Raw genomic sequence first — 19,522 nt, 5'->3', positions numbered from 1 at the left:
ACGACGTTTCGGAGGCAACACAAGTCTCCGTCATCAGGTGGGACCGTCACAGCCAGATTTGCGGCATCACGTGGTACAGCAAATCTCACTTGATGCAGCAAATCTGTCTGTGACGGTCCCACCTGATGACGGAGACTTGTGTTGCCTCCGAAACGTCGTGATTTTATTGTTTTATTTTTATTAATTTTAATTTCATTTTTTTTACCTACGTGACTTTACCGAAAGAACTAAGAGAATGAATCATTGCAGTCACGGAAGCTTCAAATCTAGATGACGATAATGATCATTGATTCATTAAGAGGGGACTCCGCGCCTACTCCGATTTGGCTCATTGAGCTCGTCCCATCCCCATGGCCCAGGTGTTCCGCATCGATTCGCGCCTTCGTTGACATCGGGCGACGACCGTCGTTTCCAGCTCTCCCCCGCTCCCACTGATCCCCCACCCACCGCTTCAGTCGCGAGCATGAGGAGCGTCCAGGACACACCGCTCGCCTGCCTTGCTCCCTGGATCTATGTGCACGCGTTCCGTTGGGGTTTTGGTTAAGGCAATAAGGTGTCCCCCAAACTGCCAGCCCCTGCGACTGGCGATTTGTTTTTATATCGTTTTAAGTTACACCGGTGCCACCATAATATTTACGGAATGGTCACATGGGCAGTGTTTATCACCACAATAATCAGCGTGTACACCGTTCAAACATTTCCTTGAACATCTCACAACATTTCAGGCGGATTTGTTGAGTTTGCAAGCAATCTGAATTGGCTGCTGCCCGCATTCTCCAATATTCGGGCGGTCGACCATTAATCTTGATTTGAAGCTTTCGTGACTGCAGGAATCCATACTCTTTGGTTCTTTGGGTAAAGTCACGTAGGTAGAAATAAAATAAAATAAAACAAATCACGACGTCTCGATCGTAACACAAGCGTCCATCATCAGTCTGATGACGACCGCCTCATGACGACCGCTTGTGTTGCGATCGAAACGTCGTGATTTATTTTATTTCTAACTACGTGACTTTACCGAAGGAACTAAAGAGTAAGTCCTCATTAATGTCAGGCGCTGTCCATGGACAGTCTGCGTGAATTCTGAGCGTTCCCTAAACAGCCATAAAAATAATTTCACGTGATAGTCCTGAATGTGTTTGAGGTAAGGCCCACCAGGTAAGGTCCACTGAGCTATGTAGCTCTTCTTCAGAAGAGACCTGACTATCACAAATGATAGCTCAACGAAGTGGCTATCACGTGTACATCTATATCAGCCAAATGCTCTAAACGCGTGATGTTGATTCTAAATGTGGAGGGGAAACCCGGAGGACCCGGAGAAAAAATCCACGCGACCACTGGGAGAGAGAGACACCGCAAACTCCAAATATACAGCAGCAGGCGTCAGGGTCGGGTTCGAACCCACGACCTCCTGCATTCCCACTTACGGGAATGATTGGTTCAGTAGGAAGGGCGGACACTCGTGGTGCGTGAGGACGGGGGGGAGGGTTTGGGAACGCTTGGTGGCGAGTGCTTGGTCCACCTGGTGGTGGTGATGATGGTGTCGACAAGGGGATACGGCCGACCACTGGCGCAAGCGACGTGCACAGCAGTCACTACTGCGTCCCCTGCACCCGCACGGGAGCCCCCACAGCGGCGGTGGCTACTTCCTCGATAATTGGTCACAATCATTGCAGCAGCGTACGAATGGTGTGTCCCCGCGTAACCGTGTTCGGATGCAACAGGTAAAAGTGTGGCACACAACGCATCGCCAACGCAGTCGATGCATGGTCCACGTGGAAAATCCCAAACGACAATGAAGACATTGTCCGACACACGCAGCTTTCCACCGACGGTGGTGGACATCACGTGGAACCATTGTGGGTATAAATGCACAACTACGGTACGCATGGCACATACACACCAATACCAATGCCACAAAGTGACGTTGACGTCACCACGGGACCTGTGCCAGGCCAGGTGCACGTTGAGGCCACGTGAGGTGTCGAAGGCTCGCTGGCAGGAGGTCACGGGGCAGACCCTGCAGGTGCCATGGGTTGGCTGACCGGGATGACTGGCAGACGCACCACCTGTGCCCCCTTCTGTGCCAACTTGCTGCATTTCAGCCGCCCGGCGCTCCGCTCGTTGTTGTGATCGCCGCTCCTCTGCATCCAACTGCACACACACACACACGTGTTGACATGAGCCTTTTGGGGCTTTATATGACCAGGTAACGATTTAAAAGAAAAATGTTCTGCGTTAAATTACACCACTCACGCTTTCGACATGCCCATAAACAAGATGGCACGCGTGGGTGGTAAACGAACACGCGTTGAGTTTCTTTAGTCGCCTCTGAGTTGGATGAACGCGCAAATAGCACTTGCTTTGTATCTATGATCTCGTGTGTGTACTGTGTGTCTACTGTGTGTGTGTGCGCCGTATGTACCGTGTGTGTACCGTGTGTGTGTGCGCCGTGTGTACCGTGTGTGTGTGTGCGTGTGTACCGTGTGTGTGCGTGTGCGCCGTGTGCGTGTGCGCCGTGTGCGTGTGCGCCGTGTGCGTGTGCGCCGTGTGCGTGTGCGCCGTGTGCGTGTGTACTGTGTGTGTGCGCCATGTGCGTGTGTGTGTGTGCGTGTGCGCCGTGTGTGTGTGCGCCGTGTGCGTGTGTACTGTGTGTGTGCGTACTGTGTGTACCGTATGTGTGTGCGTGTGTGTGTGCGTGTGTACCGTGCGTGCGTGACATCTCTGGCTGTAAATGACTCGCATCGTGTGCCCAGCACAGGTGCGCGACGGATCATAAATTAAGAGTTCGGGAGGGAGGGGGGGGGGCTATGGGGTCAAGAGCGTCGGGGAGAAAGGGGGGGCAAGCGCGGAAACACCACCATGGATCAGCCCCCACCCTCGCCCCCCCTCCATTACCAACCCCCCCTAGCCCCCACCTCCTTTTCGTACACCCCATGATGCCCCCCGCGTCTCCCTCCCCCATCCCCCGCCCCCAGCCCCCACCCCCCCCCCCCCGACCTGGAGCCATGGACGCGAGCTCAGGTACGGACGGTGGCGAGGGGGTGACCTGAGACCCCCCCCCACGTACCCGGGCTCGATCCCCGCTATCCGCGCTCCCAGTCCCCTCTCCTCGGGGTCGGACCCCGCGAGAGGAGCGCGCACGGAGCGGGGGAAGCCGCTGGGAACCGAGCCGGCTGCGCGTCCCCTTTCCCTTTACGACTCAAATCCGACAACAACAACATCGGGGTGAGAGCCGTGGGCAGAACCGAAGCCGGCGCGAGCCAGGTTCGGGGCTCAACGGGGTTCAGGCCGCCCCTCCCGCCACTGCTCCGAGTTGCGCAACGTGTACGCACGGCAGGTACCGCCCGCCCGATTCGCAGACGCGTCTGCATCTCTCCCCGCAAAGTGAAACAACGGCGAAGAGATTCCCCCACCTCTCCAAATCGGGGACCTTGCCAAGTTCCACGAATCCACCCTCGCCCGCTCGCTCCCTCTGTCCCTCCGCGGGCGCGCGCCCGGCGCACGGGAACGTGCCCCGCGGGGCGCGCCCTCGCGCGCCCCGCGGGTCCCCACGCGTCTTTACGCATTCGCGACGCGTCGAGGAAGATGCGGGCGGCCCCGCACGCAGTCCCCTCGCTCGTGCCGTCCCCGCGGGCTCACGGCGCCCGCGGTCGCGGCCCAACGGGGCACGACGTGGGGCCCGGGTCGGGCGGGCTCCGCGGGACGTCGGGTCGAGTCGGGTCGGGTCGCCCCCTCGTCACGCTCCACTGCGCAAAGAGAGCCCCCGCGGGACGCGCTGCGCGCTGCGCCGTGGCCCGGTACCGGCAGCCGCGGATACCGCGGCGTGGAGACCGCCCAGGGGCTCCCGGCGTCGCGCCCAGCGGCGGCTTCTGGGCGTGAAAACTGCGCGCGACGGCCCGAGGGTTCGCGGCTGCCGGGCAGGCGTGCGGCGACGTGGGGGGGGGGGGGGGGGGGGGTGGGGGGGCTCGTTTAGCGAGGACAAAGCACACAACTCAGAATCTGTGGAGGAGGCGAGAGAGGAGCGTTACGCGCGGGGGACGCGCCACTGTGCCCAGCGCCGGCGCCCGCGGCTTCGCTGCCTCCCGTGGGTCGCTTTGTCTCGCCGCTCATGGACCCCCGGTTGGCAAAGGACAGCGTCTACCTCCGCGTGTAATAGATCACGCGAAGTTGGCAAGTTTCTCTTTTGTGTTGCGGGGGAAAAAAAGAGACTGTATATTTCATCCGTGTCACCCGCCCGCACCTGTGCTCGGCGCATTCAAGGGACACAAAACACCTTTTATTTTGATTTCTTTTTGCCCTAATTATTCAGAGTCCACGGTGGCCGAGGCTCGACGCGATGTGCCTGGTTTCTCGTTGTGTCTATCTCAATCGGCGGGCGCCGCTCATTGTTTGAGCCCTCGACAAGCCGGTTCCCTTTTAAGAGGGGACTCGCCCCGCGCGCTCCCACTTCAATTGCAACATCTGCTTGATCGCAGGCATCAAAATATGGAGGGACAAAACATATGTAATGCTTGATTTGTTAAATCCTGGTAATGAGTTATTAACAGGGCCAAACAATGGCACATTATGGTGAGGCCCTTATGGTGACTGGAGTCACTTTATATAACGCTTGGCGGGTCCCCCCCCCACCCCCCGTGATAGATGGAGCGCGGCTTCGCGGCGCCAGGTGATGTTCGGAAAATCAATGTGTTTGGGTCAAACAGAAAGACTTTCTGGATGTGAAAAATCGAGAGACATAAAATTTAATTGGCTGATTACAAAGCAGAAGGTCTGGCTTTAATTGTGCGCGCCGCTCTGCCCCCGTGAGTGCGAGCGTGTGCATGTCGCCGTATTTATGATCGGCCAGACCCCTACAGTAAATTAATTTAATGTGCAAATAAATAAATAATCGCCGTGCCACGCAACGCAAGCTGGGGGGCGGGGGGCGATAATAATGGGCGGCGCGCGGGGGGGGGGTTTGAATGGGCGCGCTGGGATGAGCCGGACAGGAGAGTGCTCTGCTCGTGTTTGTCACATTTTAGAGATGTCCCAATCGGTTTGCGTTTGTGAATCACTAGGCGCACAACCCCGGGCACGAGAGGCAATTGGTTTTGGGAGGGATCTCCGATTCGTATCCGCGCTCCGGGTTCAAGGGACACCGTCGCGCGGGTGAATTCGGCCTTTGCGGCTCGTGGGGTTTGGGTCCCACCCCAACCCCAACCCCCCCACTTCCACGAGCTCTGAGGTTCCCCGTGTGTCCGCCTCGTCCCCTCGGGGCTCGGGCGCGGGGTGAGCTGTTGGCTGTCCACGACTCCACACCTGTTGGTCGGCGTCGCGGGAGGCACGGCGCGGGGTGGCGCTGGTGCACAGTGGGGTGTACGTGAAGGTGATGGGAAGGTGGGGGTGGACGGGGAGATGGTGTGTGTGTGGGGGGGGGGGGGGGGGGCTTTGGTGGTGGGAGCCAAGCGGCATCGTGGCTCCCAAAGCTCCATGAGACCCTGGAGAGCTTTTGGCTCCCACGCGGCGTTCGCCTGGACCCCCGGGTGCGTTTCCCTCTCGCTCTGCCACACGGGTCACCTGCAGGAGTCCGCGAGAGACTGAAGGAGAGCCAGATCGAGTGGAGGGGTGGGAGACAGTGGGGGCGAGATATCGGAGAGAGACAGAGAGAGAGGGAGAAACTGAGGCGTGTGGGGGCGTGCATGGGTCTACAGATGGTGGACCCTGCTGGGCATGGGAATTGGCGACGGCTCGGGGCATCGGCCATCGGAACGGCGAGGTGGAGTTGAGAGTGGGATTATCCCAAGCGGCTCCTCACTCCCATGGCAGAGCGTTCAAAGTGGCTTGGAATCGGTGCCCGCTCTTGCCACTGAGCCACGGAGCCACGGAATTCACAATTAGATCCCTGGCCTGGTGAATTGTACAGAATGTTATTACTGCTGAAAAGTAGACATTGGATTGTTAGGGCACCTTCTGTGAGCGTGGGCCGTTGTGTGATGTTGCGAAAATTCAATAATATCTCCTGAAACTTCACGACAATTTTTTAAAAATAATATATATTCACATATGTGAAGCTATAACTGTATCCCAGCTCTCTTCTTAAACTGAAATGATAAATCCCAATTGGTTAAATAAATGGCAGCAACAACGCATTAATCGCCTTAATCTTTCCCATGCGTGCTCGGAGAATGGGCCGGCGGGTGGGTGCGGGGGGGGGTGCGGGGGGGGGGGGTGATTTTCTCACATTTTAAAAATGTGACATTAATAAACGTTCACCTGCAAACCAGATTCAACAACCCAAGTTCAACAGTGTCAGTATATCGCCCCGACAGAAGAGCCAGGGGACTCTCACGTGGCGATCGAATAAAGGGCATCGCATTAACGTCGTGTGGACGGGTGAAGCCCCGGCTCCCGCGCACCGCCCACTCGCAACCGGCACGAGAGGGCACCCAGCCAACTCTGCCAAGCTGGCCAGACGCGTCGGATAAAAGAGCTGACAGGCGATGGGCGCTTACCCACGATTTTACCCACCGCCACTGAGCCAACTGGGGCAGAGAGATTTCTAGAGACGGCAAAAATAAAACAGCGTTTGTTCAAATTGGTCTTTAATGATTCGCGTCTTTTTTTTTGTTACCTGCGGCTTGCACGGCTTCCCCGTGAGCAGGAGGGGAGCGTTTAAGATGCCGTCCACCCGACAGTGAGGGAGTGGCACTGAGAGTGGAACACGGGCCCACGAATGAAAAACAACTCGGTCGAGGTCACTTATTCAAAGACCCGCTAGACTTTTAACTTTTAATAAATAAATATCACGAGCAAAACAGTCCACAAATGCCACGCATTTATGGACCACCAATCTGCGTATGCGAGCAATTCTCACAGACGTGTTTTGTTTTTTACCTAATAAGAAACAATACGAGTAATAACGACTGAAACACTGAACGTTGGTGATGTTGGTGTACCAAATCGAAATGTGAGTGCTGTTGCCATGTATTCGATAGATGGCCCTCTCGGTCGAGTGTTGTATTTGTCGCAGGCTGTCAATTGAATATCTGAGAGTCTCGCAGAGGCATGTTTAGTGCATTTATGTCACGTAATGCGGCACGTCAGCGCCTAACGAGGCGTTTACGTTCCTGCCACGCGCGTCTCCTCCATTCACAACATCAACCGAGTGAAAATTTGACAATGGGATGGAGATGAGCAGCCGAGATTTTTTTTTGTGGGCCATGGGTCCATGGCATATGAAGAGGACTAACACACACCGATGTCGTGGTCGCAACGGACGCCTCGAACATTGGCGGAGACGGGAATTTTGGGAGCTTTGTAAGTGGAGACGGGCGTGTGGAACGTGATAGAGAAAGTTAAACTGAACTATTTTTTTTATTCTACCACGTAAGGCCTACTGAGCTGTAAAGTCATGGCCACAAATGATAGCCCAATTAATGTACAGCAGCCAAATACTCTAATCCGGTGGTTCTTAACCCTTTACTGCAGCCTTGCACCCCTTTGGTTGTCAATCGTAATTTTTTTTATAATGCTAATAAATACATAAGGTTTGGTAAAAAAAAACAAAGTTAATTTAACTTTCGTGCCCGTGCTTAATTTGTGTTTCGATTCTTTACTTTCTCAAAAAATCTGGCTACGTCTGGCAGCCCCAGAAAGGTCATCTCGCTCCCCCAGCGAGTGCGTGCACCCCGGGTTAAGAACCGCTGCTCTAAACGCAAATGCCCGGAGAAAAATCCACGCGCCCACGGGGAAAGAGACACGCAAACTCCAAATATACAGCCGGCGTCAGGGTCGGGCTCCAACCCACGAAAACCCCTGTATACCAAGTGAGGTAGTTAACATCGCGCCACCGCTGCGATGCAGGAAACGAAAGCCTTAGCTGGAAATTTGGTAGAAAATAATAAACGCGTGACTAAGGAAACGACCTCCGTGGTGTTTGGTGGACACGTGGAAAGGGGACACGTGAGTTGCAAGACGCGATCTCGTGTGCGTACATTTAGGGTCAGCCCCTCCCCCCCAACTCTCCTGCCCACCTCGCCCCCACCCCCCCCCCCCCGAATCTGCAGCCATGACTGCAGAAATCGTATCACGGTTCGACTTTAAATCAAGTCAAGGTGTATGGGCAGGTGCAGATGGGCACGTGTAATTATGTGTTTCTATTTATACTATTTAAAATAAATACTCACATTTGTCATTCACTGCAATATTACATAGATGTATATAATAGGCTGACGTTTTGGGCAATAACCCGTCTTCAGAGCTGAGAACAACTGCAGAAGAGGTTCGTTCACACCTAGCCAGGTGCTCCCCATCATGTGCAGCTGTAAAGACAACGACCACCCTCCTGTAGCCTGAACAGACTGTTGGGGCAAAGTGCTGTTAGCGAGCAGTACCTATGATGCGCGCAGCTATGAACTCGCTCACCCACGCAAATCTGTGACTCGTTTGCTACAGCACTGTGACCCGCGCTGGTACGACGCATCAGCTCCAATAATGCAGTACTTGAGTCGCATTCAGAGTTTCAATCTTAATAAGTTCCTGGGTATTTTACTGTTGCAGACGTTTGTTTGCTAAGCAACGTTGCACTGCGAAACGGAAAACTGCTGTCGTGTCAATTCAACCTTCGCCTCCCCCCCCCCTAACGATCAACGTGGTGAAGTATGGTCAAAACAACCTCCATGGCACGGGTAGGCCTTCAGCCAGCAGTGGATTTTAACGACGACCTGTGAATGACTGTGAACTGCTTTTGTGTGTGTTTGGTTTATTTTTTCCTTCCACAGCACCTCCGATGAGCACGGCTGGCTACATTTGGGTGCGAAAAAAGTGCAACATACATACGTACAATTAGCCAGTTTAACACGTAGGCTTTCGCGACCAATATTATACATAATAGAGGGGTTTTTTTGGGGGGTTAGATCGCGTAAATATAAATGTGTCGTTAATCTCGCCACCACCCGACACAGCCAATTAGTGAGGTTTGTCACGTAAACAAAACGTACCAATTAGTTACTAGTTCAGCACACCCGTGTATTGGAGAGTAAAACCCAGAGCATTTACAATTCGGGCACCGTGACATTCCGCCGGTGATTACAACCAGCATCATCAGGCGACAGCCAGAGTTGTGGAGAAATCCTCCTCGTGTTTTCGGTCTTCAATTACAAAGAGTCTTTAATGATTGTTTTCATTTGTATAGCGTCTCGGTACGGGCATGGCCTCAAGAGGTCGTACAGAGCCACGTGTCGCTTCGCTCGGTGGCCAATCACCGTGGATGTGTGTGTGTGTGTGTGATGTTGTGTGTTGACCTTGCCCGCTATCTTATCTGAAGGTGGCGGGATCAATACATCAATTAGGGTATCGATCGTTTCGTGTTAGCGAGGGTTTATTGATTCCCGCTTCTCTCCCCCAGCCCCTCCCCCCCATTCCGCCCCCCCCCCCCCCCCCTGCAATTCGGTCAATTGTCGCGAACTAAGTTCGTGCGATTCGATGCAATAACACGCAGCACCGTAAATAAATATATACACAACAAAAAATCGGCGGTGTGGTGAAAATAGCGGCATGTAAGGGGCTGCACGGGCCACGCGTAGCTCTCTGTTGTAATGGAAATGCGTACGAAGCGAACCATATCGATTATTATTATACACCCCACGATGACGTGGATGTCAAGAGTCCTAAATAATCGATACATCGTTACACCCCCCCCCCCTGCCCCCCCTCCCCCCCAGCGTTTGACGCTTTCCTATTCTGAGGAATCTTCCAACCCCCGTCGGCTTCACAGCACTCTGCATGGTGCATGAACTGACTGTGGCGTGACACTTGTGATGCACAACAATGATAGTCGTACACCAGGACCTATCCACTCTTGCATGGTGGCCTGGTCAACTGGCTACTCCTGTGCAGCAAGTGATGTTTGTTACAGAAGGCCGAAGGAAGCTCATCTCTCGCGTGCTTTCGAGAGCCCGGGGGGGGGGGGGGGAGGGCGGCAGGGACCTCTCGCATCTTAGACGTTACGAATTAAAAAGAAAATGCCAAGACCTCGTTGCTGACAAATTTTTTTTTTTAGATTTTAAGCTTTCGTGACTGCAAGGATTCATATACTCTTAGGTTTTTTCGGTAAAGTCACGTAGGTAAAAAAAATAATTTATTTTACTTTTTATTAATTTAAAAAATTTTACCTACGTGACTTTACCAAAAAAACGTAAGTGTAAAAAAATTCATCTTAAGCCTTTAAATAAAATATATTCCCACCGCCTAAACCGTGTCTGATTTCACGCGTTTTTGGGTGGGGTGCCTCAGATCGGCCTGAGAAGCGACGTTTTCTTTTCTGGCGCATGGCGAAAAAGTCAGAAGTCGTTTTTATATTTTTTAGTTTTTAACAGCCTCACCATTGCTGACGAGACCCGAAAAAAAACAAAAAGCCTCTGCTTAAAACAACGACAATTTGGGGGTCATTATTTCGATGGACGGATATAAAATGCGATTTTTACGTTAAAATATGGACGTTTTGTCTTGCCTGTGTCCTGTCCCACGCGAGTTTAAAAGCTTCGCGAGAGCGACCAAAAATTTTCGTTTTAAATCCGTCAGGTGGGCTCCAGTGACGTCACAGGACTAAAGTGCCACCGCACTGACGTCACGGCGGCGCGAAATGAATGTGAATTTGAAGTTTCATTTGACTCGCAAGACTTCAACCTTGGTGGTGGGGGGGGGGTGAACGTCTTCGTGTTTCGCTCTGCCACAAGAGCGCCGTGTGTGTTGCGTATGCATGTGTGTGTGTCAGTGTGTGTGTGTCTGTGTGTGTCAGTGCGTGCGTCTCTGTGTCTGTGTGTGTCTGTGTGTGTGTCATTACGTGCGTCTCTGTGTTTGTGTGTTACTGTGTTTGTGTGTTACTCTGTTTGTGTGTTACTGTGTGTATTTGTGTGTGTCTGCGTGTGTGTATGTGTGTGCGTGCGTCTGTGTGTTACTGTGTGTGTTTGTGTGTCTTGTGTGTTTGTGTGCTACTTTGTTTGTGTGTGTGACTGTGTTTGTGTGTGTCACTATGTTTGTGTGTGTGTTTGTGTGTTTGTGTGTTACTGTGTGTGTGTGTCTGTGTGACTGTGTGCGTGTCTGTATGTGTCTGTGTGTGTCAGTGCGTGCGTCTGTGTGTTTGTGCGTTACTGTGTTTGTGTGTGTGACTGTGTTTGTGTGTTACTGTGTTTGTGTGTGTCTGTGTGTGTCAGTGCGTGCGTCTGTGTGTTTGTGTGTTACTGTGTCTGTGTGTGTCTGTGTGTGTCAGTGCGTGCGTCTGTGTGTTTGTGTGTTACTGTGTTTGTGTGTGTCTGTGTGTGTCAGTGCGTGCGTCTGTGTGTTTGTGTGTTACTGTGTTTGTGTGTGTGACTGTGTTTGTGTGTTACTGTGTTTGTGTGTGTCTGTGTGTGTCAGTGCGTGCGTCTGTGTGTTTGTGTGTTACTGTGTCTGTGTGTGTCTGTGTGTGTCAGTGCGTGCGTCTGTGTGTTTGTGCGTTACTGTGTTTGTGTGTGTGACTGTGTTTGTGTGTTACTGTGTTTGTGTGTGTCTGTGTGTGTCAGTGCGTGCGTCTGTGTGTTTGTGTGTTACTGTGTTTGTGTGTGTCTGTGTGTGTGTCTGCGTGTGTGTCTGTGTCTATGTGTGTGTATTTGTGTGTTTTTTGCTGCTGTCTCGCGCTGATAATGTGCCCTTCCTTGGCCACTCCACTGCTGGCTCAAGAGGATCCGCACGCCACACTTCGACTGAGAGCCTTCTTCTGTCTTCACGAGTGTGAGCTGCTGCTCATTGTCAACTTCAATCTTCGCCAAAGCGCTCTTGCAAGCCGCTTTTTCGTCCACCGCCTTCTATAATTATGATCATGATCACCCACGTCCGCCTTTCATAACGGCGTGGCGTGGCTATACATACACTCTTATGTGCAGATGAGATGTAAAGCGTATGCAAATGTTATGCAAATGTTGCATTTAGCTTAAATGAACTCAAGGGACTGAACGAGCGACACCAAGAACACGAGGCAGCCAACGCAAACGAGACGACGGAATCAGGATATGTGTTTATACCGGAGGAGGAATCCGATGAGCTACAAAGCTTTTTTTCACAGATGTCCAGTCGGGAGGTTAGAACGATACAACAACAACACAATTGCAAAAAAAACACGATCGGAGTGCAAATTATAGACAGGGTAAAAACACATCACATTCAAAATATATACAAATAAAACTTAACTTCATTTTCTCTTACCAGGTAATGCCCACTGGCCCATTTGCTTCTTTTTTCAGAAGCGACCTGGCCACAAATGATAGCTCAACGAAGTGGCCCATCATCGCGTGGAAATCCACAGCAGCAAATTAATCGAAATAATCTAGACGCAAAAAAACACCGATTATTGACTTGAAACGTGACGATGAATCATGACGAATAATCTAATCATGTGGGGAGGAGGGGGAGGAGGAGGGTGTGAATCGCTTCATACCTCGACCAGTTTGCCTTGTTGCTGGGGGGCGAGGGGTGATGTAACTCGGGGGTGAGAGGCGTGTTCATGGTTTTGGTAATGCTCTCCCCGCAATGCACGTGCAACTTAATGAACTACGATCCTCACTTTCGTGGCGCTGCTCGCTTATCACCGAACGCGCCACGATCTTGTTCGTGTCTGTGAGGCTCAGAAATGTTTGAGCCTGACCGCGTGTGGTGGTGGAACGGGCCGACCGCGTGGCTGTGCTTGGTGGGTGATCAGCAGAGGCAAGAGCAGCAGCATCTGTTGTTGTACTGTGTTCATGTGTTACCACGTTTATGCTCAACGTTTTAACCAACCCGCATTGACCGGCGTGGTGAAGTAGACTAAACTATAAACTTTTATTTTATTTTGACAGGAAAGGCCCACTTAGCCATATAGCTCTCTTTTTCAGAATCGATTTGGCCACAAATGATAGCCACAACGAAGTGGCTTACCACGTGGAAATGTAAAACAGCCAAATATTCTGAACGCGTGATGTTGATTCTAAATGTGGAGGGAAAAACTGGAGAACCCGAAGAAAAATCCACGCGACCACGGGGAGAGAGACACGCAAAGTGCAAATATACAGCAGGCGTCAGGCTTGGGATCGAACCTGCAACCTCCTGTATACCAGGCAAGGTAGTTAACATCTCGACAAAGTAAGTATGCAGTGGTGAATTGAGAAAATTGCTGCACATGTGCGTGATGGAGTCGAGTCAGTTTTAATAACGCGAGACAATACGGTCAATTTCATCACATTTTACAAAGTAATTTATACAGTTCTTGTAATACACAATTGCATTCTAGCAATTTTTGTATAAGTTACTACGGTACTTATAGAATACAACCAAGACTGAGCGTCTCCCTGTCACTGACGGTCCCTGAGACATTGTTGGACACTCCCCATTTCTATGCCAGGGGCTGGTTCATCCAAAATATAACCATTCCCGATGTCCCACTAAGTTAGTCTCATTTATCCACCCCGTGAGGATGACGATAATTCGACTCGCGACCTGGATTTGAACTCGCGAGGTTCACGTTGTACCACACTACCATTTTAATGGAAAATGCATTCCACTTGGGTTGAATTTTCTCTGAAAGCATTTTTTGTCTAATGGCTTAGTTGCAATTTTTATCATCAAAGTGATTAAACCAAAGTCCTTAAACAGTAGAACCCCTCTTAACGACCACCCCTGCTGTTAACGACTAATCGCTGTTGTAGGTACAGTAATATTACTGAATGCATTGATTAACCACGTTTTATTTTAAATATGTGTTCATAATGTTGTTAGTACCTTCATGTATTCATATCCATTGTTTACATATTATAATAAAGCACGTTTTTGGGGTGAAAAGTGTAACTTTCGATGCTATCGCAACGAATGAACCCTTTAACCGTGTATTCCCTATACTTGCTTAACGACCAAATCGCTTACCGTAATGACCGGTTTCTTCGAACCAATTACCATCGTTAAGAGGAGGGCTTCTACCGTAACTAACTTTTAGTGACTTAATTTGTTGCCCGCAGCGGCGGTGGGCCAGTGGTGAAAAATCCACACTTTCAGCAGCGCGGGAACCAGCCTATCCATGGTGCCAGTCCATTCCACAGGGTCACCCGTTTGTCCACCGTGGGTCAGATCTCCGTGTACGCGGTTGGAGGGATGAACGCCGCGCGTGCGGGCAAGGATGCCCGGGGATTCGCACGTGCTGGGGGCGGTCACAGAGGGCCTTCTCTCGGCGCGTCGGCACCCTCCGGGGAGCGGGGATCCTCAGGGGTCCAGACCCGGGCCGTGCGGACCACGTGTCGCTCTCGGCGCTGCCTCTCGTCCGTCCAGGAGAGTGAATGTCCGGCCAGCGGGGTGAGACCCGGCGACAAACCTGGGGGAGAGAGAGCCGCGGACGGTGACGATCAAGAGACAGTGAGCGGGGGTTGAGCGGGAGGCAGAGACGAGGAGAAAGAGGGGGGAGGGATGGAAGGAGCGACAGTGTACTGGACATCTGTGGAAAAGAGTTTATAGGTTATCGGATTCCTCCAGTATGAATATATATTCTGATGCTGTGTGGAGATGAAGGGGGGGGGGGGCAGAGTGATGAAGCGAAACAAAGGGTTATGGACGTGTATTTGTCAAAGTCTTGAAGGTATTACTTCTTAATCAAGTTACGTTTATTTATTTTTCTAGCCATGCGATCGTTTATCCCCCCATACTATATCAACAGACGCACAAAATAAATATGTATAGTAAACACTATCTAAATAAATATCACAGAGTAGTCTAATATTCAGAACAAACTTCAAACGCACAACTTATAAAGACGCAGAGTGGCAGAACAGACACAGGTTCTCCGCGAAACCACCATACAGACTAAATTTCGATTTAAAGCTTCTTTCGTGACTGCAAGGATTCATCTTCTTGGTTCTTTCGGTAAAGTCACGTAGAAGGGAAATAATAAAGTAATACAAATAAAACATAATAAAATAATTCTCACGACGTTTCGGAGGCAACACAAGCTTCCGTCTTCAGGTGGAACCGTCACAGCCACGATAGCTGTATCAAGTAAGAGCTTGTGTTGCCTCCGAAACGTCGTGAGAATTATTTTATTATGTTTTATTTTTTATTATTTTATTATTTCCCTTCTACGTGACTTTACCGAAAGAAACAAGAAGACGACACCATACAGACTGTTGGGGCAAGTCTTGTTCGTGGGCACCTGTTGCGGCCAACACTGAGCATGGAGAGTCGGTGCGGCCAGTACATCGCCCTGCCCGCCAATGTGTCCCGTGTTCATAGCTCTACAACGCACCAGGTCCTCGTTCACGGCTAAATTGACAGAGGGGATGGCGACCCAGGGCTGTTTCAGATGACCCGCCGCTGATAGCCTCGGCAGGGAGTCTAACGCTGGGTCCACCCGCTCCTCACAGACTCACAGAGAGACAGATACATCCACGCAGCCTACGACCAAATCATTGCGAAACTAAGCAGGCTTGAGCCTGTTTTTATTTTTATTTTATTTTACTTTTTAATGTTTTTTACCTACGTGACTTTACCGAAAAAAACCTAAGAATATGAATCATTGCAGTCACGAAAGCTTCAAATCTAGAAATAAACAGGCTTGAGCCTGGTTGGTACTTGGATGTTAGACTGTCTGGGAATAACAGGTACTGTGGGATTATGCCATTGAATCCATCTGTGCGGAACTTTTTGAGTGATATCTCCTGACATGCGTGATGGGTTTTCTCCAGGCACTCCAGTTTCCACCCAAACGATAATGTATTGACCAAACATGGCCATGTACCAGGACCATGGCTTACTGTCATCCGAGTCTCTCCGGCACAACGAGTCGGACACTATTTCCGTCACCGGCACACCACATGCAGTTTAACACGTAGAGGGCTTTCGCGACTAATATCATCCATAATACAGTTTTTTATGGGTTAGATCGCGTAAATATAAATGCGTCGTTAAACCCGCAACCACCCGACACAGCCAATTAGTAAGGTTTGTCGCGTAAAACAGAACGTGCCAATTCGTTACTAGTACAGCACACCGGTGTGTTGGAGAGCAAATCCACATTTACAATATGTGTACAACGAAATATGGCTGCCGCCTGATGATGCCAGTTGTAATTACTGGCGAAACGTCGTACTCAGCTTGTAAATGTTGCGAATTCGCTCTCCAACACACCGGTGTGCTGTACTAGTAATGCATTTGCATGTTTTTTGCCGTGACAACCCTTACTAATTGGCTGCGTCGGGTGGTGGCGGGTTTAACGACACATTTATATTTACGCGATCTAACCCCAAAAAAACTGTATTATGGACACCACCTACAGTAGAGTAGATATATTCGCTACGGTCTGGGCTACTCGGCACGTACCCAATCTGGTCTAACAGCGACACGGAAAATACGCACTCAAGAATTATAGCCCTGAGCAGGTCTTTCCGAAAAATGAGCCTTGAGACTCGTCAATAAAAAGGACACAGCGAGCCACACGAAAAGATGACACGGGCCGAAACACGCGTGCCGCGAGGAGGAAGAAGAGGAGGAGGAGGAGGAAGATCACGAAAACAGACGAGGAGCAGTCAAGTTCACTCACCGGACGCGCGATGGAAGATGATGATCTTTTTTTGCTGGCACAACAGCGGTTGCCCCGCCTGTGCGCGGAGGGGCCTCTCCGAGTGGACCAGCTCGCCCAGGAAGGAGATGTAGCCGATGGCGAGGCGCAGAGTGTCCACCTTGGATAACCGCTTCTCGTACGGCAGCGTGGGGATATGCGCGCGGAGGCCCTCGAAGGCCGCGTTGATTGACTGCATGCGCCTCCTCTCTCGCTGGTTGGCCGCCTGTCGCAGGTGGGACATGTCGCCGTGGACGCGCGATCTGCGCCTCCTGCCCGATGACCTCCGATGCGCCGGAGGAGCGGACCCATCACCACCACCGCCGCCGCCGTCGCCGCCAGGTGTCCCCACGCCACCTTCGAAGCCTTCCCCCGCGAGCAGAAGGGACCCGGGATCTCCACGCTGCTGCTGTCCATGTGAGTGGTGGTGCTGCTGCTGCTGCTGGCGGTCCTCCTCCTCCTCGTCGTCGTCGTCGTCCTCGGGGTAGTAGTCGCTGAGGGAGTGCGCGAGGTAGTCTACGCTGTCGCACATGATGAGGTCCACTTGGTCGCGCGGCGACGAGGAGCCGCCGCCGCCGCCGCCCTCGTCGCTGAAGAAGTCGTCGTCGTCGTCGATGAGGTAGGAGGAGGAGAAGCGCTCCATGTCCACAAATTGCTCCAGCACGGCGTCCATGCTGCGCGCGCGCATGCGTCTCGACGTGTGCACGCGTGGGTCGGTACACGAGGAGTGTGTGTGTGTGCACACGTGTGCGTGCGTGTCGGTGAGTGCACGTGTGGATGTGTGTGCACACGTGCGCGTGTGGCTGAGCGCAACGTGTGGGTGCGAGCGCACGTGTGTGTGTACACGTGTGTGTACACGTGTGGATGTGAGCACACGTGTGAGTGTGAGTATGAGCACACGTGTGGGTGTGAGCACACACGTGTGAGCGTGCTCGTGTGTGTGTCTGCACACGTGCACACGAGCGGTCGTGCGTGTCTGCGCGTTGTGTTCGCCGCGTGTCTCTGTGTACACACGCGTATCTTGCCGTGCGCGTGCTGCACTCCGTACGTGTACGTACTCGACTATGTGCGCTTGCGTCTATATGCACGTGTGTCTATACCAGTGTACACACACACACACTGTGTGCGCGCGCGCGCGCGAGTATATGTGCACCTGTGTATGTACCGCTGCGTGGGTATGCACGTGTTTGATAAATATGCGGGTGCTTTAGTACGGCGTGCAGGTGGAGTGGGTTACTGCTGTTGCTACTGCGTCAGGTTTGTGAGCAAAGCCAACAGGTGAACTTAGCGCTCACGTCTCGATGTGTAACGCACGGTTCTAGACGTCGCCTACAAGTGTAACAGTACAGGTGTGAGAATAATGTTGACCGGGTGTAGGAGGTGCGGGGTGTAGGAGGTAGGAGTGGTTCTGTTGGAGGGTGGCCCGTTTCTGAGGGCACGGCGATGCGGGGTCTCGTTAGTAGAGAGTGGTTCGGATCCGGATGGGACGTGGTCCCCCGTTTCAGCACCGGTGCAGGTGCGGTATGAAGCCCCGGGCTGTTGCGCGTGGCCTCTTTATCGGTCCCCGGGTCTCGGGTCGCGCGCGCGCGCACGTGCGATTCACGAGTCGCGAGCCAATCGGAGCGCGCGAGCGCAGCGGGGCTTCCTTCTCCCACCTCTTGCCCACCTGCTTCCCCTCCCTGCCCCCTCCCCTCTGTCCCCCCTCCCACCTCTCCGACCCCCCCCCCACCACCACCACCCTCATCACCCTCCCACCACGGCTCCTTTTCTCCCCTCCCCGATATCCACGTCCCACCTCTTCCCCCCCCACCCCCCCCCCCCCCGACTCCTTATCCTCAATCCCCCACACGTCGACCGTGTTTCACCACCTGCCGTCTCAGTCGCAACTTTCCGCCGATTTTGCGGCGGAAATCGACGGGGGACTTGTTCGAACAAGAACTCGCGATTCGTCCAGTCCGGGTCCGATTTAGCCGTGTGATTGAAATCGCATTCATAGCTTGTGATGATTGTGGTGATGATGATGATGTTCAAATGGGCGCCACGGTGGCGAGATGTTAACTACCTCGCCTCGTAAACAGGAGGTCGTGGAGTTCGATCCAGACACTGACGCCTGCTGTGTATTTGGGGTTTGCACGCGCTCCTCGTCGTCGTGTGGATTGTTCTCCCATTTTTATCGCCACATTTAGATACTTTTACGTGCGCTTTGATTATTTGGCTGAAATCAATTTCTGCACGACGAGCCACTTCGTTGGGCTATCATATGTGGCCAAGTCGCTTCTGAAAATAACTATACAGCTCGGTGCGGGGCCCTCTCCGGTAAAATAACAACAAAAGTTATAAAAAAAAATAGTCCAATCTCCTCTGCTGCCTGCCATAGTCATTCACTCCCCGCTCGCAGCCTCCCGTGCTGCTGGCTCCCTGTCCGTGCTCAAGTCCAGAGTTAATCTCCACGAATGGATTGCGATGGTGAATTAAGCCGCCTCTATTTAAATCGAGGGTGATTTTAAACGACACTGATCTTATCAAGGATATATAGCGCTTTCGTCAAAGCGCTTTACAATAATTAATTATAACATTTTCATTAGTTATTGACTGATGGGGAAAAGTGATGGGGTTTGAGTGTTGGGGAGGGGAAGGGGTGGCAAGGAAGGGTGGTGATAGGGGGAGGTTAGGAAGGGGACTGGGGGAGGATGGTGAAGGTTTTAAGGATGCGGACCGGAAGATTTATAGGGATATACTCTTGAAAAAAGATGAGTTTTAAGGCTCAACTTTGCGAATGTGATCCCAACCTCGCCCGCGCGCATGAGGCTTCGTGATGAATTAAGCGTTTGAGGTAAAAACCCACCAACCACCACAGCGCGCGTGGGTCTGTTGGTGGATCAAGATCTTCATAACACGTACTCTATGTAACTCTATGGGCCTCTTTGTGTGTAT

The 19,522-nt window shown here is 52.0% G+C and overlaps 1 protein-coding gene across 1 annotated transcript; it reads right to left on the bottom strand.

Moving 5' to 3' along the window:
* Window positions 1-12,022: 12,022 nt before the first annotated feature.
* Window positions 12,023-18,116, bottom strand: LOC144730292 (pancreas transcription factor 1 subunit alpha-like). Its single transcript, XM_078611030.1, has 2 exons — window positions 16,571-18,116; window positions 12,023-14,353 (listed from the first exon to the last, which is right to left on the bottom strand). Exons 1-2 carry the CDS (start codon window positions 17,274-17,276, stop codon window positions 14,193-14,195), a joined length of 867 nt encoding a protein of 288 aa, XP_078467156.1. The 5' UTR covers window positions 17,277-18,116; the 3' UTR covers window positions 12,023-14,192.
* Window positions 18,117-19,522: the final 1,406 nt, after the last annotated feature.

This window comes from Lampetra planeri, chromosome 1, assembly GCF_965212315.1.
Source record: "Lampetra planeri chromosome 1, kcLamPlan1.2.h2, whole genome shotgun sequence".
In the NCBI taxonomy this organism is placed as follows: domain Eukaryota; kingdom Metazoa; phylum Chordata; class Hyperoartia; order Petromyzontiformes; family Petromyzontidae; genus Lampetra; species Lampetra planeri.
This window is presented reverse-complemented; position numbering and strand designations above follow the sequence as displayed.

Excerpts from the sequence above, each read along its gene's own strand:
- LOC144730292 (XM_078611030.1), bottom strand. The coding sequence starts at position 17,276 with ATGCGCGCGCGCAGCATGGACGCCGTGCTGGAGCAATTTGTGGACATG. Across the intron at positions 14,354-16,570 it reads CATCTTCCATCGCGCGTCCG|GTTTGTCGCCGGGTCTCACC; the intron begins GTGAGTGAACTT and ends TCTCTCCCCCAG.